A 25,077-nucleotide genomic window follows, 5' to 3' on the forward strand; every position below is an offset into this window, starting at 1 on the left:
AAGCTTTGGAGTGACGGAACTCAGAGTTGAGACTAGAGTTTGGGCTTTTCCTTACATTCCTTCTTATTCATTTCAAGACATTTCAGCTTACAGGGTTGGAATGAAGATAATTTCGATAATGACCGTATAAAGGAGCATTCTAATGGAGTTAATCGTATCAAAAAAAACATGAATCAATGATGACTTTGACCAAATTTTGACAACGTTTGATATTTGCAAAAAAACAAAAAAAAAAAAAACGCCCCGAGTACGTCGGCATTTGGAACGAGACCAGCATCCGTTTTCCATCTGTGTATAATGCACCTTGAATGTACGAACGTGTTTGCACAGCCGGGGGCAAGACGAGTCAGAAAATGGTATCAAACGAACTTGAAGAGGGGAGAATTAAGCTTGCAGAAAGCCGATTGGGTATTCGTCGAATCGACAAAGCCTTAGGGTACGACTGCGGGGGTACGTCAAAAGACAGCATCAAAAAGCTACGGAGAAGGAACGAAAGATGGGAGTAAAAGCAGAGAGAAAGATAAAAGAAGGGAAAACCGTGAGTGGTTACGGATGAATCGATCCTATCGTCCGAATGAAAAGATACATGAAAGAAGAGCTTCGATCTCTGGATATCTCTGTGATGGACAAAATAAGCTCGATAGCATTAAAACCGAATGGAAGACATCAAAGTCTGATCAATACTTGACTTTCTAATTACAAATTAATCCCTTTTTCAAATTCTTTACTGCATCTTAATTGGCCTGTGTTATTAGAATTTATCCAACGAGGATGCTTTAGTCACGTGCGTCATAATCATTGGCGGATTTTGCAAACAGTTTTTGCTCGTCTCCCAACTTTCGCTTTGCGGGAAATCTGGCAACGATTCAACCCTTATTTTAGGTATATAAAGTACGATTTTTTGTCTGCAGATAGGGGTGGGTGAAATTTATTAAGGAATAAGCTCACGCAAGGCATTGACCCAGAAGAATAACTTACCATTGTTTCACGTGTCATTTTTCTCCTCCCCCCCCCCCCCCCCCACAACCCCTTTTTAGGCCAAAGATAGGTGCAGTACACCGTGCGAGAGTAAATGATACCTTCCTTCGAGGGAGGAAGAGAGGTAATAAGAGGGTAGGGTGGGACAAAAAACGTGACTCCACCCTTCGTTCATTAGATTAGAGTATACATACATCCCCTTTGTTTTGGCGTTGAATATACCTTCATCCTCTTCAAGGACATGGGACGACTGCTATTTTTATTCGTGATGTTGAAGCGAAATCTTCCGAAATCTTGCATTCGTATGACAGGGTGTTTTAAAGAATAGAAGAATTTTTTTTTCTTACTTCCAAACAGGTTCAGAGGGTTCATTTAGGCGTTAAACTATGTCTGTTAAAATTTCTCTTCTTAATATTAACATTAAAAGGTTCCACAGCGCACTTTTCTATTTTGCATAATAATAACATTCAGAACGAATTCTGGACACATGGTTAAGCCTAGTTGAATTATACTCACGCCAAAGTTGTTCCCTTCGTGGCGGGTAAGAATTCTTCTCGATCGAATCCCGTCTCGTCTCCGGCCTCGAAGCACACGCTGAAGTACTCGCTGCTGGATACCTGCAACGAAGACCTTGTTAGTTCCCAGCTTTAATATGCGTGGAATTAATCCGAATCCGAACCCATCAAACGACATTGAAAACCATCACCATAAGAATGTATGGGAAGACAGTCCAGTGGACAAAATTATGCGAAAATATTTCTGTTATTTGTTATCAATTCTTAATTTATATCGTTTATTGAATTTTTATGGATCATTTGAACTATGATGAACAAGTTAAACGAGGTCCAATCTATCGAAATTGGAGAAACAACGCGATTCTGGGATTAAAAGAAGAGAACAATAATCTGGCTATTGTGAATTTGTTAATAACTAAGTTTTCTTCACTTGATTATGCGTGGTTCAATTTTTTATGTATCGAGAAGAGACTTTTCGAATGAAATTCACGTCAATTGACGTAGTTGGAATTTTCAGTGAAAATTTGTGCTGGTGAATCTCAACAACAACTTCAAAATTCCAAGCCTTAATTTTCACACTTTCAAATTACATGGACAGCGGTTTGTATTCTTCAAAATCGATGATTTCATTGCTATATCGTCTGAAAAATATTGTTCGTGTTATATATCAATTGTTTGTACAATTTGAACAGTTTGAAATCCGGTAAACCGTAATAAAACAGAACACACTCGTATTCTGCAGTCTTAGTTTCTTAAAAATCATTGTGAAAATAATAAAATAGTAATTTTTTCCGAAAAGAAACTATTTCACAAAAATTCCCCAGATACCGTCGATAAGTAGAATTTCTATTTTCTCAATTTGTTAATCCGATTCCGTTTCCTAACATATGAAAACATAATTCGGTGTAAAATTTTCCGCTGTACACGATGGCCAAGTCAATTTTTATGCATCGACAGCAGTTTTTGAGGAAAATGTAAAAAACGTGAAATTTGGCTGTTTTCTCGAAACCCTGACAATGCAGCTCAGAAATAACACCAGATATGAATTCCTAGGGGTCGAAAATCCCTAGAAACCGAAATGCAGCAACGAGCAGAATATTTTGAATTCAGAACTATTTTGACTATCTGGTATCTGGCTGACTCTAGTAAATAGATCGTGTAAATGCGTGAAACCACTTTCATCCTCTCTTTCTCTCTCGGACAATTGTATACAAGGGTGTGTATAAAATCGGGGACGAGAATATCTATTGCCCCCGCATACCTATAGACATTTATCAACATGTATGTAGACACGGCTCGTTCTCACGAAAAATGAACAAACCGTTTCGCAGTTGGTCGAGGTGCGGCCACGTGACCAGATGGAATGGGAAATGCGCGTAATAGGTTCATATTTCACCATGAATACGGCACAGCCTGTTTCACAGATGCCAGCGAATATAAACGCCGCTGGTTTTCGGCTCCGTTGGAATTTTCCGAGGCTTGACAAAACCATTGGTTTTGCACACCTGGGTCGCGAATACAAAATACAGTTAATTAGATTTTGAACCGCGTAATTTAAATGCCAATAATCACTACAGATTTTTGAGGTATAAAATTTTTTATTTTTAAAATTCTCAAAACAATAATTGAGCCCAATTATCCCGCTGATAAAATTTACGCGGAAGAAAAGTTCAAGCAGCTATTTATATGGTGATTTGGATCGTCACAAAGCCACTTTCACTCGGAGCCTCGTAATGTCACCTCGATAATCAGCGAATGTGTTTGAATAATGTCTTATTCCGTGAAAGGAGACGACTCCTATCGCAAAAGGGAATTGCCTTCGCCTTTCTATCGGCATCGTGAAAACAAAGAAAGAACGATTACCAGCAAAGTTCAACCCCATCGATTTTCCTGCTTAATTTAGGGATGGGATCAGGAATTGAGAAACACCGAGTAATTCCGCCTCGATTAATTTCCCGAATTTCCACCAGGATATACCTGGAAACACTCTCAAAATTTTTCTTGTAGGTATCTTCATGAATGTAGACGGAATGTTGATTCGGTAGAAAAGGAAAATAAAATATTTCAAGATCAAATATCGCCAAATACCTAATTATTAAATGTTTGGATTTCTGGTCATAATACGCGATATAACGGTAATTAAAATCAGTTTTTTTTTTCAAATTTGGGGAACAGTCGATTATTCATGCTATTATTATAATTATGGCGATAGATCATTGGCATCCAATCATGTCACCGCTAGAAGGACAAGATTAGAAGTCGATAGAACCAACTAACCTTTCCCGAAACTGGATACATATTCATAAGGTAACCAGTGAAGGCGGTATTTGACTAAATAACAGCCATAGAGAAGAATTCTAAGTTAAATCGTGAGTTCCTTGACGTACGGTTCGATTTCGAGGCGGTTCTCCAGTTGTTAACTTTTCGCATCGTTGCTTTGCTATGTCCGAAGAATTTCAATCGTTTTGAGAAGTGAATAAAGTGGTAAACAAAAAAGTGTCATTAATCAAGTCAAATCAACCAATTAAAATAGTTCTGTTCATTCGATCGAAAAAGGTAAAGTATTTTTACTCATCTTAGATTCATTTCAACGCTTTGAAATTTTTCAAATCATCATCCTTCACCAGTGATAGCTATTTATAAATTCGCTATTTCCAAACGCGTGTATAACGCACTATGTGATTGCCTTTGTTTTGTTATACGAGAATAATCATGAATGAAAAATAGATGCAGTTAACTAATTTCAATGTTAGATTCTTTTTCGCTCATTTAACCGGACGTCGAAACTCTCTACGTACGATATGGTTGGAACACAAAATTATATGGTCGAAAATACCAAATCGGTCTGGAGAAAGTTCGCGCTTGAAAACGTTGTTCCGTTTTCATTCATCAGTTATTTTTCGTGCAGATATTTCAAGACTTGTACATTTGAGACACGATGACAGATCCTGGGTCCAATCTGGCCACGAGTCCTGGCGAAGTTGCAAGTTTTTATGCAGGCACGAACATCTTTCTCACCGGAGGTGCCGGGTTTTTAGGAAAACTTTTGATAGACAAGATACTGAGGTAAGTCAGGACATTGGATATGCACGATAAGAGCGAAGAGTGAAAAAATTGAGTAATACTGAAACTAGTAAAACTAGTAAAACTAGTCGCTCCCAATTTTACGCTTCATTAATGAGAACCGACGATGACAAAATATTTCCTGTTCATAATGTCTCCTTCGTTTCTAGCCATCATCAAACAGGTTTTACAGCAGTTGTAACCTTGTGAAACGTCAAGGTTGACTAGCGTGGGCCAAACTAAATCTGTCGTGCCATTGGCAGCCTATTTCACTCACCCACATGTAAAATTCATGAAAAATCCGGATGAATATTATGCTAGGAATATAAGGAAAATAATATGCAGGATTGTGAATAGCGTTCCGATAAATTGGTCCTTATTTATAGCTCGTATGAATTTCTTAACATTTGCCCCTCCCCCCCCCCCCCCCAACGGGCTCGACATAATGCAAAAACAATTGCCTAATTTTTTCAAATTTTCATGTCAACTCTAACCTCTCCCTTTAAGAGGGTGGATTCACTTATTTAAAATCCACGTGTTTTGGGTATAGTCACAATGCATATTTTATTGCTAGAGTAATAATGGGTAAATACTTATAGTTTCTGGAATAGAATATGAAAAAAATCAAAACGAGGCGACAGTAAAGACTAAACACTTAATAATTTGTAGGTCATGTTGCGAGGTAAACACGTTGTTTCTTCTCCTGCGAGCAAAGAAAGGAAAAACCCCGGAAGATAGATTTGAGGAACTTTTCAAGGACGTGGTGAGGTTATCTTAAAATACTTTTAGCCTGAAATTTTTTCAATGTCGCGAGATATGTAAAGAGTTGAATTGAATTTCCATGAATTCATGGAAATGAGGAGATACACCTGCAGAAGAGATCCTTGGACATTGAGTAAGGAATGCGTTGGAGGGAAATCGGTATTGAATCGTGAATTTCATTGTAGATTTTCGAACGACTGAAGAAAGAGAAGCCGGAATTTGCTCGAAAAGTTAGGTTAGTCGAGGGTGACGTGGGGGAAATCGGTTTGGCTTTGTCACCGGAACAAAGGGAGCTACTCCGAACCACGAACATCGTGATACACGGTGCAGCTACTGTTCGGTTTGACGAAACTGTGCGAATTGCTACCAACGTCAACGTCAGAGGCACCAAGGAGATGCTGGAACTCGCCAAGGAAATGCCAAATCTTAAGGTAACCGTTGATCGATGGTCAATCTTTGAATTTCAGCTCGAACTAATTTTTTCTCTTATATCAACCTTCAGGCGTTCGTCCACGTCTCGACAGCCTTCTCGAACTGTGTTCGCCAGTTCATCGACGAAAAATACTACTCACCACCGATCGACTCCAACAAATTGCTTAATCTCGTTGAGATACTAGACGACGCCTCTCTCGAACACCTTGCGCCGGTGTAAGTGACGCTATTTCTTTCTTCCCGATGTAACTCGACCGCTGATTTGCTAGTCTTAAGGTGCTTATAAAGAAGCGTTGTACACCTCGAAAACGTGGGGAAGTAAAACTCGTATACCGCTCAAGCGATCAGAGTGAAACTTGGGCAATTGATGCCTTATTTTGGCAAAAAGTGGAACGCTTTTTTACTTTTTCAAAATTTTGAAAGAAATTTACAGATTTGTTACCACCCACAGACAGTGGCCAAATTTTTACAGTTGCACTCAATGGATCGAACTATCCGATATGATGCCACTCGGCGGTGATAAAACACACATTTTGAGCCCAGTCTCATGAGATTTGATGGTGAAATGACGAAATGGCAGCTGATCTGGATTTCGATTACGAAGAACACCAAAATCTCATTTTGGCGACAGTGGTACCGACCTTTCATGCATGCCGGTAATTTTTTACCGACATTACACGCATACATTACCAGCATGCGCGTAATGTCGGTAACAAATGTCGCCAAAATGAGATTTCGGTGTTCTTCGTAATCGAAAACCAGATCAGCTGCCATTTCGTCATTTCACCATCAAATCTCATGGGACTGGGCTCAAAATGTGTGTTTCATCACCGCCGAGTGGCATCATACCGGGTAGTTCGATCCATTCAGTGCAACTGTAAAAATTTGGCCAATTTCTGTGGGTGGTAACAAATCTGTAAATTTCTTTCAAAATTTTGAAAAAGTAAAAAAGCGTTCCACTTTTTGCCAAAATAAAGCATCAATTGCCCAAGTTTCACTCTGATCGCTTGAGCGGTATACGAGTTTTGTATCCCCGCGTTTTCGAGGTGTACAACGGGTCTTTATAAGCACCTTAAATGATATTCCAGTTCATCTCGTACAAAGTGTACATCAAAATTTACCCGCCACTTGAATTACCCTGATCTGTTCGTAATCACTTGTGAACTCACAGACTCCTGGGTAAATATCCGAACACGTACGTCTTCACCAAAGCGGTCGCCGAGGATGTTATTCATCGCAATAGCCATAGTCTGCCAGTTTGCATTGTCAGGCCTTCCATAGTGATCGCCACTTCCAAGGAGCCCGTCGCTGGTTGGATCGACAACATCTACGGTGCCACCGGAATAGTGGTTGGGGCTGCGATTGGATTAATAAGGACTCTTCACTGTGACGCGAAAATGACCGCCGAGATGATTCCCGCGGACTACGTGATCAACAATATCATTGTCGCTGCATGGGACATCGGCAAAGCTCGGTAAGATCGCGCTGATCCTCCTTACTTTCAGCGCCGGAAACCCTAATAGAAAAGTGTAATATCAACATTAGGTGAATTATTCTGTTTCAGAAGCTTAAACGTCAACAGCACAGATAGTTCAAAGATTCCGGAGGTCGATGAGCCTCCGATCTATAACGCCGTATCATCGTGCCAGAAACGCCTTACGTGGGGTGAACTCATGCGTCAGATAGAAAATTATGGATTCCACATTCCGAGTATGATGTGCATCTGGTACTATTACTTGAAACTCAACAAATATAAATCGGTTAACAAGATATACACGATTTTTCTCCACCTTCTTCCCGCTCTTATTGTGGACAGTGTAGCTTGGATTACGGGACGTAAGCCCATGTGAGTATCATTGCATCAATTCTTAATCGCAAAATGGTGGTCAATTTATCGTCACTCTTCAATATTCACTCGGCAATTTTTACAGAAGCTTAATTAGTCATGCTGACTCCTTACAGGTTATGGAAAGCATATAAGAAGATCCACAAATTCAGCACCGTGATTTCATATTTCGCGACGCAACAATGGCGCTTTAGTAACAACGGTGTTTTGAGACTGTCGGCTGAATTGAGCCCCGCCGATCGGAACCAATTTCAATTGAACATGGAGAACTTCAGCTGGGAGGAATACAACTATCGACATGTTCGTGGTTTGCGTGTTCATATTGTGAAAGACCCACTGGACACCATACCCCAAGGAAGTGTCAGATATGCAAGGTTCGCATAATCGTTTCCAATTTTTATCAATCGAGTTTGAGTTTATTAAGTGTACCGGTTATCGACCCGTTTAGACCCAATAATTGACCCTTTAATTTTACAAAATTAAAAATTGAATAATCGCGTCTGTCTTATGCTGTTGAATTAAAACCATACGATTACGTGTTTTACAATATTTCTAACAATCCAATGTATTCTGGAAATTTTTATTCTTATCCTCGACGTTTTATTCCAAGTTTACAATAATTTGCGGTCCCACGTATTACAGAGATTATATAAAGGTTATTGTTTTTATTTACAGATTACGGATAGCTCACTACACTCTGATAACGGTAGTATGGGGAATGATTTTCTGGCTGCTATGGAAACTCATAAGATTCATTGGCGTGATATGACAATTCTCATGACACACTTAATAAAATCGAGTCGTTGGATGAATTATTTTTGAATATTTTTCTAATATTCCTCAAGTTTATTATCAATACTTTATAATTTTCGAAAATAAAGTTATATTAATGAATTAAAAGTCGTATGCAACCAATGTGAATACCACAGAGCTGTAGGAGAATTGAGAGCAGACTGCTCATCGTCAGTAAATGGAATTTTAGCGTTTATTTCTGAATTGTTTGTGTCAATGATTTCGTAGCTCACGACGACGATTCCATCGCATGTCTCGATACCTATAAATCTAGACACAAATATTACAACAACGAAATATTTGGCTTTAACCTAATCAGCCAGTATGACTTTAAAATCAATACAATGGCGTTGAAGGAAGTGAAAAGCAAGAGAAGGAGGAACCCTTGAAACGAGGACTGAGAGGATTTGGCGAGTGGCCGTTTATTTATCGCCCAATTCGGTGTGGCTCGAATGGTATTCGTTAACCGCTAACGCGTCGGTATGTTTTGGCGTCATAAACGAGATCCCAAAAATCCGATTAACAGCGAAACTTGTGAACTGTAATAGGAACGTCGACAGCGGTGAAAAGAGCGCAGCTTGCCAGGTTCCAGAATGGATTTCAACACCCATAATCGTGTTTTGTTCCATGGACGGTGCGGTTATTAACACTTTTCCAAACAGACCATCTCGTGTCGAACCAAGCAGATGTGCAAAGTTTAGTTTTCGAGAATCCAGGTTCTGAGTTATCCGAGCAACGGAACGAGTTGCGAGGTTATGTGATTGAGACCGATCACATTTGCTCCTCTGCGTGATACTCCTAGTCATCAATTATTTTTCGAGGTCAATTTCCTCCCAGTTTTAAATATCATTTTTCCGTTAACGTGTCGTAAGAGTTAGAACACCGTTAGAGACACGATTTAAAAAATGATGGACTTCGATTATCATGAAATATACGCAGTGAATTACTCATAAAATTTAACTAAAAAAATTTCACCAAGTTTTATTATCGCGAAGAGTGTCGAGAAGGGAACCAGTCATAAGACATAATATTTTTTCACCATTCCAACTAGAAGAAATTTCTCATAACAAGAAATGAAAAATATCATTTTCTGAGTAGAAAAAGCAAAAAAAAAAAAAAAAAAAACTACCATACCAAGTCGCCTCTTGACACGTCTTACTTTGAAGGGTGATTTCACTCCCTTTTAGTGTTTAATGGCAATTAAAAAAAGTACGTGTCGCTTATTTTTTAGTCTACAATAATATATTGCCGAAGAAATCCAATCGGAGAAATTCATGTCGGATACCTTCCTTGTGAAAGGAGAATAAAACTAAAAATAGCGAGGATTAGCCCACGAGGAGAGCTTGGAGCATGTCGTCTAAAGCCGACTGCATGGTACGGATCTCGAGTTCCGGCTGCGGTTATATTCAGGGAATCTACAGATGGTGCAGACTCACCTGTGACCTGGAGAGCTTGTGCCTTGTCTTGTTTGTGCTGACCGGCTCACCGAGGGAAGCGTTTGGCACCAGGAGTCGTGGGCTACAGTCCCCAGTGCTATGGGGATGCTGATGGGCTTGTTGGTGTTGCGAAGTCGTCGTGGGGCTGCCGCCCAGCCGATGTTCACCGGCGTCCAGCATGCTGGTACCCAGGGCGTCAAGCTGGGTCAAGGAACGCGATCGCACCTGAAACCGGAAATAGAAAACGTCGGGTTAGATGACTCGGTGCCCGTTTTCTTGATGGCTTCAGTCAATTTAGAAGAAAAAAAAAACAAAAAAAAAAAAAAAACATGATAACGAGAGATGAATGCCTCTGGGTACTTTGGGTTGTAGCATGGATACAGACTCGGTCCAATGATTTCAAGGGATAGAAGCTCTCGAGGGCTCGGCTGTCGAACATCTTAGGTCATAATCATGACGATTCAATTTCATTGTGTTTAGTATTTATAAGTTGTAATTTTGTAGTTGTGAGTGTCAGTCTCTGGACGTCACATCTAATCTTAGAATGATTATGAAAGGAATGTTAGTGATCGCGTGCGGCTTCAAGTCAGGGATTGTAATTTAAATCAAATGGGCAATATTCTTCGTTAATCGTTAGTCAATTCAGATCACCGCGGTGTCTGAAGATGTGGCGTCATTCTGAGCATGCAAGATGATATACAGCTGCATATTTATTGAAACACTGAACATCCAGTTAGTTTGTTACTAATTCCAATAGCAATCCATGTACCTAATCATCATGAGGAAAACGATGCATTTGCCAAACGTGGATAGTGCAAGCATACAATCCGCACCCTTAAATATGGAATTGGGGTGATCATTATTGTAAGACCTTCATTCCATGATCATCCACTTGAACATTTCACCATCATTATTGATGGTATCTGCTTTGGTAGTCGAGGTTTTTCATTTCTTTGTAGATGCTTCAAGGTCCCTACCACTCGTCTAGTAAACATTGTTTCAATCAGTACCTAGTACCGATGTGGAAAATCGTCAACGTGATCGAAGTGCCCCGTTAGAGTATCGTTTCTTGTCAGAATTGTGAGGCTAAGAGTCAGCTAATAAACACATCGCACAATGCGAATTAGGACTTTGACCAAATTACACAATGGGACGGCAGGCTATAGATATCAATTTTGCTATCCAAAAATACGGTATCTTTTCATATTGGAGGCTACAATCACTTGCTTTGTTTGTAAGAAATGCTTGCCTTCCACGTAGTGGATTCAGATAACCGGACCGTAGGTCTCGAGCCAGTATATAAAGCCTGGCCATTTCTTGATTCCAAGATCGCAGTTCACTGATGTTGAATCAAAGAAAAAGTTGGACTCGGTTCTTGTAATTCTCAGCGACGTTAATTACGATACCGAATTCTTGAGGCAAAAAAAGGACGAGTTTTACTGCGTCGTACCAAAATGAAGATTCTTCTTACATTTATATTCGCTCAGCTATCTGTCGGTAAGTGAATTTGTGAAGATAAACGTTCGTACGTATACAGAGAAAAAACCAATCAAAGGGTAAACTGATCAATTTTTATTGTGACGTTGCGAAATACGTTTGACCTTTAGAATCGAGTAATGAATCAAAGTTTGTGTATGGATTTCTGTATCTCCAAATCAGATCACTCGTCGTCTGCTTGTATGAAAAAAAAAACTCCTCTGGTATTCAATTCCTGCTAGCACATGCCATTCACTTCTACGTTAGTAACTGTAGAAGCTAAGCTGTCAAATGGTGGACAAATGGTGTACGTTTGACTCAACAAGGAAAATTTCCAGTCTCTTGTTATTAAATTCCGTATTTTCCTTTGTTACAGGAATTTTAGATAACGCATTCGCCGCTGAAACACCAGATCTATTTGATGCGTTTTTCGCAGTTCGAGATTTCTTCAATATCCTGAATGTATTTCGTATGCAGAACAACATCGGGGGATTCAGATTCATGAAAGATCCGGAAATTATTATACGTGACAAGTGCACAAGAATTGGCGGACCCAACGCGTATGAAAATGCCAAAAAAGCTCAGAAGAACCTTCGGTACGCCGTAGATCCTTTGATCAACGAAGTACTCACCAACCGTGCACTAGGCAATTTTAAATCGTGGAACGCGCAGGACGGCTTTTCGACGATGTGTCGCATTTTCCGACCTGTGAGAAACTCGACGACGACAGCTTTAGCGTCATTCAACTCTTGTTTGGACGAAGGCGAACGTTACACTGCAAACACTCGGCTCAACAGTCTACTGCGCGTTATAGAATTTGGCTGCGAGGATAACGGAAGACGCTTATTGGGTAAGTCAAACCTTCCATGCATGTGCGGAGTGCTCATCCACGAGAATATCGCATCTTAATGGATTACTCACGAAGTAAGGGAATAACTCACTACTTGCGTATATATATAATGCGCCATTCCGTGCCAAATCACCGAGCCTGTAACTAGATGCATAATTTTAATTGTTTCAGCCTTTTTTAGCGATGGTGGGTATGCATGCAGAAGAAAACTTGTATTTTTCAATGATTGTATTGAAAAAAACTACAATCCCTTTTATCATGAATATCCTCACGACCGTTTAAACCCTGTTCACCATATTGGTGCTCCGTGGTATTACGAAGCATTCAGCCCAAACTTGAGCGACTGCCAGTAAGTAAAACGGACAATACATAGAAAAGATATTCCGACCGTTATAATTCAAACTTCAATAAATCATTATCGATTATATTTATTAATTAACAGGCAGAATGAGGCGATCCGAAACTGCTGGGTCGAATTTATGAAAACATGCGGAACTGAGACACTTCCCAAGTATGTTGATTCTGCGTTTGAAGTTTTCGAAAATGCATCAGGCTGCGACAATTTACTCAAGACGCAGAGAACTTCAGCTGCAGAAGAGAGAAAAAATTCGAATCGTTCCGATCAACGTGAATATGAAACCACCTCACGAGGCTTTTCAGTCCAGTCTACACGGGAAGAAAAGTATCGTAGACCTGACGCCTCCAGTGGTGAAAACATGAACAGCGCTTCTTCGGAGTCCGATTCAACAATTGTGGCAAGATTCATGAGAGTTTAAAACCAATCGAAAAAGTTACGATATGCATGTTTGCCTCGAAAAAGATACTGTTCATATATTCTCCACGACAGATGTAAGATCTGCATTATACTTTTCTCCGTCTACCACTATCCAACAGGAGATAGATTTATTTAAACTTATAAGTCAATCCATGTCCATCCATGTCCATCAATCCATGTTGTGAATTTTTTTTAACGGATTCTATTGGTAAAATAAATTCATCAAACAGTTTTTTTTTTTTTTCTATTCAATATTTTAACAGTTATTTTATTGATCTATTAAATCATTTACCATCTTTTTGTTTTATCATTAACAAAGACTGACAGTGAGTAAAAATTTTTCGACACATGCTCTAAATTAATCGGGCAATACCTTGTCTGCGTTTCAATGAATAGATCCGACTCCTGAGTATTCCCGATCGCAATAATCATTTAAGGTACAAACAACAAGAACAAGAGATGAAGCACTTTCTATAATGCAAGACGAACCGCAAATAGTGATCCGTATCATTAATTTCCCGCGAAGATAGGAGGTCTTGATGTTGGATATCACAATAATAATAATAATAATTCAACTTGATCGTTTATCTAACAAAAGATCGATTAGAGTGAGACAGGCGGGGTGAAGAAGTGACGATTGAAGTTGAGGGTGGAAAACCGGGTTCAAGGAAATACAAATAAGTTAAGATTGAAGTAAAAAGAGAGGGGGGGGGGGGGGGGAGGGCGACTCATTGGTTACGCCTCGAGACTTGAAAAATTTGAAAACACCGAACGTCCCGAGCGCGAGATTTTCACATTTCAAATGAATAATCAATGACAAGCTGCCATCCAAAAATTGGACAGTAATTTGTTGGTATGAAGATTTGAGTTCCGATATGAAAAAAAAATTCTACTCCATGCATAATAATATAGAATTGAGGATGTAAAATGTTGCCATAAGGTACGTTGCCAGGCATCGATGTGTGGGAAAACGTACTTTCCACGCAGAACATAACCAGGAATGCGAGCTGTCGAAAATCATTTCAGACAAGGTTTCAAAATTACTTAGAAATAAGAGGGTACACGTGGTAAAGAAAATTTGTAGGTGAACTGTTTCTCAATACCACAGGCTACTGACTCGGTTATACGTGTAAAAGGTAATCAAAGTAATCAGCCATTATTGAATATTGAGGATATAATTTAGTCGCGAGATTTTGAGGAAAGAAGCAGCGAAGTATGGACGGTGATTGAAAGATGTAGGGAATTATTTTATGCTCTCAAGTTACACAGAAAGTATTCTTGTATCTATGAAATACGACACACAAGTTTGTCTTCGTTAACTTTTGGATATAAATCTGTCGTTTTTTCACTCAATTACAACTTAAACGCGAGAAATAACAAATTGATATAAGAACAAGGCGAATTCGAGAAGAGTAAATAATATTTATTTTCGCAGAATTTTGGAGGGGTGATGAAGTTGATCGCTTAACGCACTTTGTTTGTTTGTTAATCGGTGAAAATTTATTGTTCAAAAGCTGTGACGTGAGAAAGCTTTTGTGAAATTAACCGAGGTGTGATTTTCATCAAGCAATCTGATATCGTTCTTTATACCTTTGAAAACATGCCTTGATGTTGTTCGGAAGAGAATTTCAAAATTGTGTTTCAATATAAATTAGAATATGACTCGAGTTTGTTGTAATATCATTCTGACGACACGCTTAATTAGGTCATCAACTTCACTTTCGATCCATTATTGAAGGAGATATTCTCAAAGGTACAGAAATAATCTTCGCAGCACCTGTACAGTGTAAAAATTCCAACGAATAGATCCAAAGTGATGAACAGAAGTTATGGAAATTTTTTCCTCGAACTATTTTGTATTCGAATTCATTACCCTTCAATTGGAATAACTTTCCGTCTTTCAACTTTCATCGCCAAAGTCAATTTTGAGGGTAAACTTTTTTCAAGCGTGTTTTGCAATTACTCGCAAGCTGCTTTGTGTGTTGCGGTTCACCGAACGATTCGACACCTAAGAGTTGTCAGAGTTGTAAGAAGAAAAAGGTGACGTGATATTTTGAAACGCAACGAGAAGTTGTCCGGGAATTTATGTATTTGACTCTAGATACTGGGCGAATTACATGAAGCTAAGATATGAATTTAGATACTAAAATCTCTGCTCTTTGCAAAAATCAAGACAGTTTAGCGAGCACGGAGGGTCGAAGTCAATCCACGGACACCACTGTTGATTCAACTCATAAAAAGTATAAAATATAACTGAAGGTGGATTTAATTAAGCTCACACGTCAATCCATGTCGAACCGGATGAAACTGTCCAAAAAATTTTATCGATCTTTTCGACTATTGAAATTTTTTTTTAACGAATTCCATGGTTAAAATAAATCCATCGAACAATTTTTTTTATATTCAATATTTCAAAACTTTGCAGTGCGTTTTTTTGCATTTTCTTGCAGTGCGTTGGGACGGAATTTTCTCTGGCCTATTCATCATCACGATTGTAATTTATTCAAATAAGCAACAAGCTTCGACGCAATTGCATCTCACGCGATGAAGCCTTGGATGGTGAAAAAACTGAAGGAATTTCGTCTTCAGATTCCAACTTCAGATTCAAAAGCTAGTTTGCCGCTTAATTAACCAGTGGCTCGAGTGTTTCCATAACTTTTGTATTATTCCTCGCCTGAAAATTGATCACGCAAATGACTGTAACACGAATATTGCGCTCCAGCAGGGCTCAAAATAATCTTGAAATTAAAATTACGTATGGTATCTACAGTGACATATAATCGACACGCGATTTCCTGACACTTGTTTCTCGTCTCGAATAAGGTCAGATTTTCCGAAAATTTTCGCTTCAAGAACTTCTCGATCAAAAACTTTATTCGCTCAACATATACATTTGAAGAAGTATCAGAGCGATAAGAAGAGAGTTGTTTTGATCCTCGGTCATAAGTTTGAACTTTGGCCAAATTGCGTAATGGGACCGAAAGCTGTGAATATATTAATAATGTTATATAAAATCACGGTCTATTCTGATTATTGTAGCCGACATTCACGCGATTCGTTTGTAAAAAATGTCTGCCTTTGCGATAGCGGATTCGGATCACCCGTCCATAGGTCACGAGCCAGTATATAAAGCCTGGAAATTTTTTGACTCCAAGATCGCTGAAGTTCTCTCAAGTTGTGTCGACAAAGAAGTGAGACGCGGTTCTTGTAAATCTCAGTGACGATAATTACGATACCAAATTCTTAAGGCAAGAGGGACGAGTTTCACTGCGTCTTGCCAAAAATGAAGATTCCGCTTATATTCATATTTGCTTCGCTGTGTGTCGGTGAGTGAATTTATCAAAATAAGCGTTTATATATAACTACAAAGAAAAATCCGTTTAAAGCGTAAGCTGATCAATTTTTACTGTGACGTTACGAAGTACGTTTGAATCTTAGAATCGAGTCATGAATCAAAGTTTGAGTATGAAATGCTGCAACTTCAAATCAGATTACTTGTCACCTGCTACTAAAAACAAATTGTTCTGGTATTAAATGTCTGCTAGCCACGCGCCATTTGCTTTTACGATTAGTAGCGGTAGAAGCTAAGTTGTTAGATGATGGGCAACGAAACGTTTGACTCAACGATAAAAAAGTTCAGTCACCTTTGCTGCTATAAATACTGTGTTTTCATTTGTCGCAGGGATTTTAGATAATGCATTTGCTGTTGAAATAGTAAATCTAAGTCCTGCAGAGTCCATAGTGCAAGCTTTTGGAAGTCTACTAAGCTAAGCCGTCTGGACAATAGATTCGAGAGTATTAAAGATGAAGAAAATAATATACGTGAAAAGTGCACGAGAAATGGCGGACCCAATGCGTATGATAATGCGAAAAGAGCCCGGGAGGACATTCGAAACGCTCTAAATCCTTTGATCAACGAAACGCTCACTAACCCTGCACTAAACAATTATCAATCATGGAACGCGCAGGAAAGCATTTCGACGATTTGTCGCATAGCTCGACCTGTAAGAAACTTGACGACGACAGCTTTAGCCTCAATCGGCTCTTGTTTGGACTAAGGCGAACGCCATACTGCAAACGCTGCGTTCAACACTCATCTTTCCATAATAGATTTTGCCTGCGAGGATAACGGAAAACACTTTTTAAGTAAGTCAAACGTTCCATAAATATGCGGAGTATTCATCCACGAGATGACTGAATTCTAACGTATCACTCCCAAAGCGAGTGAATAATCCATTTCATGTCAAATCACCGAGCCTGTAACGAGATGCATATATTTAATTAATTGTTTCAGCACTTTGGAGAGAAAATGGCTTTCAATGCTTCGCTAGAGATGGTTTTTTTCCGGAATTGTAGCAGAAACAGCTTCGATGTCGAAAGACCTGGAGTTAATTATACAATTTTTAATCCCGTTTACCGAGTTGGTTCTCCATGGTATTTCGAGGCATTCGTCCCAAACTTGCGCGACTGCCAGTGAGTAAAACGGAAAATGGATAGAAAAGATAGAAAACGTTACGACCGTTACAATATAAATTTCAGTAAATCATTATCGATTATATTTATTGATTAACAGGCAGCAACAGTCTTTCCAAAACTGCACAGTCGAAGTGACGAAGAAATGCGAAAGTACGGAACTTCCCGAGCTTGTTAATTCTCTGTTCAAAACTATCGACAAGGCATTAGGCTGCGACAACTTACTTAAGGCACAGAGAACTTCAGCTGCAGAAGAGGAAGATAATTCAAATCGTTCTGATTAATGTAAAAATTAAACCACTTCACGAGGCTTTTTATCCCAGTATACACGGAAAGAAAAGCATCCTGAGTCTTACATCTCCGGTGGTGAATATATGAGCAGCGCTTTTTCGGAGTTAGACCTACAACAATTGTGGCAAGATATACAAAACCGATGATAAGATTTATAAAACCAATCGAAAGAGTTACAGTATGTGTATTTGACTCGAAAAAAGTGCTGTTCATACATTCACCACGCCAGATATAAAATCAAAATTACACTTTTTTTTTTTGTCTACCACTGTGCAACTGAATGTGGATTATTCAAGCTATCAACAAAAATTAAAAACTAAAAATTTTAGCGATTATTTTTTTTTGTAATTCAATTTCATTACTGTTATTTTCTAAAAGGAAAAAGTACGCAACGTCAAGATATGAAAAACCATCAATGACTAATCAAAAACACAGTCAATTCGTTTTTGCGTAAAGAGGTTATTTTTGATGATGTTACGCAACAACAATAAAAAAGCGACAATCAAATTTTTATTATTTCAATTACAATTTTAATTCCAGTTATTTTGCGAGGTTTTTTTTTTTTTTTTTTTTCAGTAAAATATTCGCAATATTCTACATACCTCCAGAAAACGTATCCACGACTTTGATTCTCTTTTACGATGAAAACTTTTAATTTATATAAATTTAAACTTTCAATTAGGTCCGTTGACGCGATTCAACTTTGGACTAAAGTGTCTCGACAAGCATTCATTTTTCGATTTTTGATTACGTTTTCGCTGGTATTCCCCACTGAGGAACCATCCAATACCGGAGCTTTAGTATCCTTGGATGTTTGTGCAACCTTAAGTATCCTTGAGTAGATATGACTATCCGATAGCGAAAGTGACGTCATTTTAAAAACTCTCCTTTCTCAAATAGATTTTAAATTGTGCTAACTCCTATCCACCCAACATCATGACTCCCACTAATGCACGTACGTCTCTCTATGCTGTTAACTTAGATAATCATTTACCATAACCTTAGGTTTATTGACAGCCAATGGTACGTATATTCTGAACGTCCTGAGAAAGATCTTGTCACTCTCCGCTCATCTATTTCAGTTTCGTTCTTTGAATCGTTATGGCAAAAAGCAAAATTGGCACCCAACATTAACGTAGAATCAGATTGCACGTGGCTGGAGTGTTAAAGAAGGTAAAAAAAATTCACCGAAAGTTTGTAAAAATGGAATAAAATATTCACAGTGAAAGCAAAAAGAACATCGCAACATATCTCTGTAGCCCCAGTAACGTGGTTTTGGTGCCAGAAAGTCGATTTCACGGTCCCTTCGGCGCTGAGAAGATAATTTGAGGACATTCCCATATTCACGGGGGTGTGAAAAATATTCGATGATATGATATTTTTTTTTTCTTTTTTTCTTTAGAAAATCGCGTAAGGCCTGACGTAATAAATTGTGAGAGTGAGCGGAGACGTGTCATGCTCTGGAGTTCCATCAGCACCTGTCATTCCCGTGAAAGACAAACATTATATCCGTGCTGGTTTCGTGCTTGAGATGTTGGTAACGTTGAAACTGCGGAAGGTCGATGAACTCCGGTAACTGAGTTATTTGGCGACCCAGCAAATTTCTCCTGAACGAAATCTCCCGTCAATTTCATCGACACTCACTTCTCCGGCGTATTCTGACACCATCTTCTGAACCATGGACCTCGGCTTCCGTTGCTCTTGACTTCCCTAGCTAAGGTGCACATATGATTTAAGGTGTGGTGCAAGGGGATCTCGTGACTCTCAATTTAATTAATCCCATTTATTTGTTTGCTTTTATTCTCTTCGTGTCTCTTCACGAGCTCGGGATGGTAGCGTAGGAACTCACGTGGTTCAACCAGATGGTTCGGAGAAGGTCGTATGGGTCTACAACTGACCCCGAGGAGTCCACCTTAGCATGTAAAGACAATTGTGAAGTACTTTTAGAACAACGTAACCAAGGCCTGGAGGGCAAACTCGCCCAGCGTGCGTTTACGAGTCATAATTTAGAGAAGACGCTTCGTGTGTAAATCAATCGTTCAAACTGACTATAATGAGACATGCATGTATTTAATTGTTTCAGCATTTTGGAGAACGGCCTTAATGACGTCATTCAAAGATTATGTAGATATACTGGGATCTTCGGGATTGTGTCACAAACAGTTTCGTCGGCGATAAATTGAAATTCAATTCACCTCCTAACCCAATTTTCGATATTGATGCCCCATGGTATTACTATAAATTCCGCCCAAACTTGCACGAATGCTAGTGACTAAAACGGATAATGCATGGAAAAGATAGAAAACGTTTCAATCGTAATAATCCAAATTTCGATAAAACGTTATTGATTATATTCATTAATTAACAGGCAGTATCGAAAAAATGAAAATCTTTGTACTCATTCATTCTTCGTTTAAAGCTTTCGAAAAGGCATTAGGTTGTGACGGGTTACTTAAAGCGCAGCAAACATCAGCTATACAGGAGAGAAAGTAAATTCTAAACGTTCTGAACAACGTAAAAATTGAACCATCTCACGTGGCTTTTCAGCCCAGTCTGTCACCATCTAACTGCAGGTGGATTAATCATGTTTGTATATCCCAAATTATAACCAATTCGTAAAGTATAGGTACAGGATCAGTTTGGGCTGCTGGGACCAAATAAATTGAATTAATCGTGCCACACAAAAATGGCGGATTGCATCAGCAAAGGATGTTGACGATGCTTCTTGTAACTTGTTCCTGATAATCCAGTGCAGTGTGACGTTTGATTTGTAGAATTTAACGGTATGTTCGCTTGCTTATAAATTTCATCCCGTGACGCGTGATCACCTCTGAACTTTTGGTTGAATGAACTGGAGTCCCAGATGTGAATGAATGTTTTATCAAATGCCAAGCTGCCGGGTGCTTTGTCCCGCGGGTTTCACATCTGGGAACCTGAATCACGCCAGAGATACCGGCTTGTGGTGGATCGGAAGAGCAAAAAGCAATTGATAGAAAAAGCAAGACTCCTTTCTGCCTTGTTCGAGAGAGATAGAGAGAGAGAGAGAGAGAGAAAGAGAGAGATCTCACCGAGGTTACGGTGGTTTGAATCACCCAGTCTGACCCTCGTGATCAATTCGCGGCTGAGGATTGGTCCCCTTTTCGCCGAACCCAGAATATTTAAACCCTGCACGGGAAAATGCCTCGCCGCAATGATTCCTCCGAAAGTTATTATTCCTCACTCCAATGCTGCGGTCTGCGATCATGATCCTTGCTGCTATAATGCATACGAATACTCATACCTCTTATGGTGATGAAAGGCAAAATTTGGGAAGGAATGAGTAATCGGGTTGATTAAATAAAAACACGGTAATTGAGCAAACAAACCAGCAACGAATAACGACTTGCCGATGCGTAAAAACTCCTACGCATTAAATGTGAAAGTCCGAGCAAGCCAATGAATGATAATGAATTTATCGGACAAAATCAGGTAAGATCCAAGAACAAGAAAAGGTGAAGAAATCACTACAAGTCAGAGACTTGATTTCTAACTCAATTTATTGCAGTTGGAATGGTCATTCGCTCGACTTAAGGTGCTTATAAAGAAGCGTTGTACACCTCGAAAATGCGGGGAAGTAAAACTCCCATACCGCTCAAGCGATCAGAGTGAAACTTGGGCAGTTAATGCCTTATTTTGGAAAAAGTGGAGCATCTTTTGACTTTTTCAAAATTTGGAAAAAAAAATTACAGATTGGTTACCATCCATTGAAATTGGCCAAATTTTCACAGTTGCACTGAATAGATCGAACTATCGGGTATGATGTCACTCGGCGGTGATGAAACACACATTTTGAGTCCAGTCCCACGAGATTTGATGGTGAAATGACGAAATGGCAGCTGATCTGGTTTTCGATTACGAAATACACCAAAATCTCATTTTGGCGACATTTTTTACCGACATTACGCGTATGCCGGTAATGTATGCGTCTGATGTCAGTAAAAAATTACCGGCATGCATGGAAGGTCGGTAACAAATGTCGCCAAAATGAGATTTCGGTGTTCTTTGTAGTCGAAAACCAGATCAGCTGCCATTTCGTCATTTCACCATCAAATCTCGTGGGACTGGGCTCAAAATGTGTGTTTCATCACCGCCGAGTGACATCATACCGGATAGTTCGATTCATTCAACCAACTACAGGCACACGGTGATGAACTGCCGCAGAACATTAACTGTCTACGCGACGACACAGCCGATAAAATAACAGAATTGGTAAATTTTAAGGGAATCAGAAATTATCCAGAAAGTTGGAATAGATGCTGAAAGCACGATCGTTCTCTGTGAAAACTTTTTTCCATCTGTCATGCATGACCGAGTTCTCGGGCCTCAAAGTACGGATTTATCCTGTCTTATGGTTTTCGTCGCTTCATTTTAGTCCTGGCAGTCAAACTTTGCCGAATTACTTTATTGTGAATATTCTAATGCAGCTGTTTGACGCGAAAACGATAATAAATGTACCGATTTCCTGTTCAAAAATCGCATTCTGTTCTGTGTATTCGATACTCATATTCACGTCCCATGAAAATGACTTGCCTGCATCTTCCTCAATATCGCGACAATGTTGACTCACACAGAGATATGTTCAGTCAGTTGGGTAGGTACGAACTGGCAAACACATGATCAGTATATCAATAAAGAAGAAGGGCACAATTCACTGTTTACAGAAAATTTTCCACTCCTGACGAGGCCATCATTGCCATAAATATTTGTCCGAAACATTCGCCGCACACCAGAAACGTGAATGGCATGAACTTTATTGCTCTGGTGGGTATCAGATGGTCTGTTACATGGTCTCGTCCACGTTACCAGGCTCTCTATGAATACCCGTATCGAAAAGTGGATTTTAAGTAACGTTGGGCGATAAAAGTGTGGCGTTGAAATTTCTTTTTGTAGTAAATAGCGCGGGGCGTAAGGCGATGAATAAGCGGAAATGCATCAGGTTCGGGAGTTTCATCGGCACCTGTCATTTTCATGCAATACAAACATTACACCGTACCAGTTTGGTACTAGAAGTACTAGGACCTCGCAAATCACTCCCCAACAAAATCTCTCGTCAATTTTATCGACCATTTTCTCCCGCGTATTCCGATACCACAATCATTCATTCTCTCTTGAAGATCGAATTGCCAAATTCACTGCTCCAGACTTTCCCAGCAAAGTTCACGAGAACTAGGACCTTCATTTCGTCCTGGGTTAAATCAGCCACCGATCAACAGGTGAACCGAAAACGTCTCACGGATTGTTTTCAAGGAGACCTCCACTGTTATTTACCTTCATTCACGTTGATATCCGGATGACTAGAAGAATTTGACGATTACCGCGGTTAATGGTCGGAACCAAAAACATCTCAATTCGCAAAATCGTAACAAGGTCGAAGAGATGAGCAAAAAAATGGTATCCCGATTATTACCCTCTTCCACGAATTCGTCACAACCGAAGCTTTATCATTTTCAGGCGATTGCGTCAGTTCTCAGTAGCATGAAATTCGATAACAGGGTTGTTTTCCGTTAACAAGTTCAAATATCATCGACCTACGGTGTCGGATCACTTGCTCGGTGATAAACAGCAACATATGTATAATAATCGACTGCTGCTGAATTCATAATCACTCATGCACTGCAGTTTGAATAACAAGAAAGAGCAGGACGCACGTCGAATTGACTCAACTGCGCCAATCGCTCCCCTTAATTTACTGGACCGCAGTGCTGAACACCTTGACCAATTTTGTCAAAATGAAGATTCTCACCACCCTGATGTATATTTTTGCTGTTGGTAAGTGACCTTAACCGTATGAATTCCCATACGATTGATCCTTTCAAGAAGTCTCAAAATAGTTTAAACAACCGGTGGAATTTCGTCGGCAGATTCTAATCTTGAGCCCCAGGAATGATTCGCCATCTGGGGAGATTATCTATTCAAATCAATTAATAGTTACTCTCTGTATTTGTAGTTCGAGTAAACGGCTTTTTTTCTCGACAGGAACTGTAACCTCCAGCATGGCTCAAACACGATCTGAAATCGACTTGCGGACCTTTTTGCCATCCTTTGCAAGTCGATTGAGGCTTCGACTTAAAGACGACTCATTTTTCAAGGATGAAAGTGCAAGACAAGCCGCGAGGGAAAGGTGTGAGAAACATGGTGGACCCTTCGCATTCAGCAATGCCACTGCAGCCCTGGAAGACTTTCGGAACTCTCTAGAGTTAATAGCAAACGACACAATAAAGAGTGCTAGACTAAATTTTTTGCAACCACTAAACGATCGGGATGAATTCGCTAAGATTTGTAGCTTCAGCCAAACTACGAACACCTTAGTCAACCTGTTGCTGGAATCAAGCAAGCCTTGTTTGACACAAAAAGAACAACATAGCGCCGGTACATTAGTTAACATGACGATTTCTACGACGAATTATATATGCAAAAACAACGGAAGTCGTTTACTTTGTAAGTAAATTCAATATCAACAATACACAATAAAATTTCGACAAAGACTACAATAACTTCACCTCACAAAATATACTATAATCGGGTATATTAACACTTTAATGGCGGATCTTTTCCGTTCTACTGTCGATTCTCACATTGGAATAAGAAATCGTGGAAAGAATACTCAATTGAGTGTTACGAGATCGATTCATCTATAGCAAAATCTACACAACATTTTGTATTTTGTTGCAGCATTTTGGAGGGATCATGGCGTTGAGTGTGCAATGAAGAAGAGCAGGGCTATGGAAAATTGTAATCGAGTAGCTCGCCCTGTCCATATACCGTCTGACAACCATACAGCTGTCGATAGGTTTAACCTACCGTGGATTGTTCCATCAAGTTATAACGTGGAAATATGCAGGTGAGTAGCATTTAGATACTGTCGAACTGTCAATTTTCCACCACACAATATCTGGTATATTCAGTAATAATTTCATCGTGGAATTATGGAATTTCATATTATTCATTCAACAGGCGCATCGATTCGTTTTTTACCTGCGTTCTCGAGCAGTTGCAAAGTTGCGAGCAGCCAACGACTTACAAAGTTGCTAGCGACTTCGTCAATCATTATGAAGAAACAATAGGTTGCAAGAACTTACCGAAAGCGAAGACATCGGCAACTGCGTAAGCCATTGGGGTTGGAAACGCTGGTAGTGACAATCTAATTAGTGATTTCGACAGTAACCAGGATGTGATATAATCGTGTGGGACTGACCGAGTTCTTGGGCCTAATATTTCATACTCTGCCCAATCACTTTATTGTGAATATTCTAATGCAAATGTTTGACGTAAAAACAATAATAAATGTACCGATTTCCTGTTCAAAAATCGCATTCGGTTCTGTTTTTTCAATACTCATGTTCACGTCC

General features: G+C 39.4%; 2 protein-coding genes and 1 long non-coding RNA gene across 5 annotated transcripts in view; 2 read left to right on the top strand and 1 right to left on the bottom strand.

Moving 5' to 3' along the window:
• LOC124408660 (pleckstrin homology domain-containing family G member 5-like) overlaps positions 1-25,077 on the bottom strand; it is a 114,154-nt gene that overhangs the window by 22,484 nt on the left and 66,593 nt on the right. For all 3 annotated transcript variants that reach the window (XM_046885769.1, XM_046885768.1, XM_046885770.1), the window contains 2 exons: positions 9,825-10,049; positions 1,495-1,595 (listed from right to left, as the gene is read on the bottom strand). In XM_046885769.1, coding sequence (XP_046741725.1) covers positions 1,495-1,595; positions 9,825-10,004 — 281 coding nt within the window. In that variant the 5' untranslated portion in view covers positions 10,005-10,049. The remainder of the gene's footprint in view (positions 1-1,494; positions 1,596-9,824; positions 10,050-25,077) is intronic.
• LOC124408703 lies at positions 16,151-17,353 on the top strand. Its single transcript, XR_006929460.1, has 3 exons — positions 16,151-16,251; positions 16,608-17,071; positions 17,220-17,353. It is a non-coding gene; the product is annotated as an uncharacterized LOC124408703 (long non-coding RNA).
• On the top strand, positions 23,347-25,019 carry LOC124408688. The gene is made up of 4 exons (XM_046885816.1): positions 23,347-23,497; positions 23,705-24,166; positions 24,401-24,569; positions 24,683-25,019. Exons 1-4 carry the CDS (start codon positions 23,458-23,460, stop codon positions 24,834-24,836), a joined length of 825 nt encoding a protein of 274 aa, XP_046741772.1. The 5' UTR covers positions 23,347-23,457; the 3' UTR covers positions 24,837-25,019.

The sequence above is a fragment of the Diprion similis genome, chromosome 8 (genome assembly GCF_021155765.1).
Source record: "Diprion similis isolate iyDipSimi1 chromosome 8, iyDipSimi1.1, whole genome shotgun sequence".
NCBI classification, from domain to species: Eukaryota; Metazoa; Arthropoda; class Insecta; order Hymenoptera; family Diprionidae; genus Diprion; species Diprion similis.

What these genes read in the sequence shown, in the direction of transcription:
- LOC124408688 (XM_046885816.1), top strand. Translation starts at nt 23,458, where the DNA reads ATGAAGATTCTCACCACCCTGATGTATATTTTTGCTGTTG. An exon ending in GATGTATATTTTTGCTGTTG is followed by an intron (nt 23,498 to 23,704) that starts GTAAGTGACCTT and finishes TTTTCTCGACAG; the next exon opens with GAACTGTAACCTCCAGCATG. An exon ending in CAACGGAAGTCGTTTACTTT is followed by an intron (nt 24,167 to 24,400) that starts GTAAGTAAATTC and finishes ATTTTGTTGCAG; the next exon opens with CATTTTGGAGGGATCATGGC.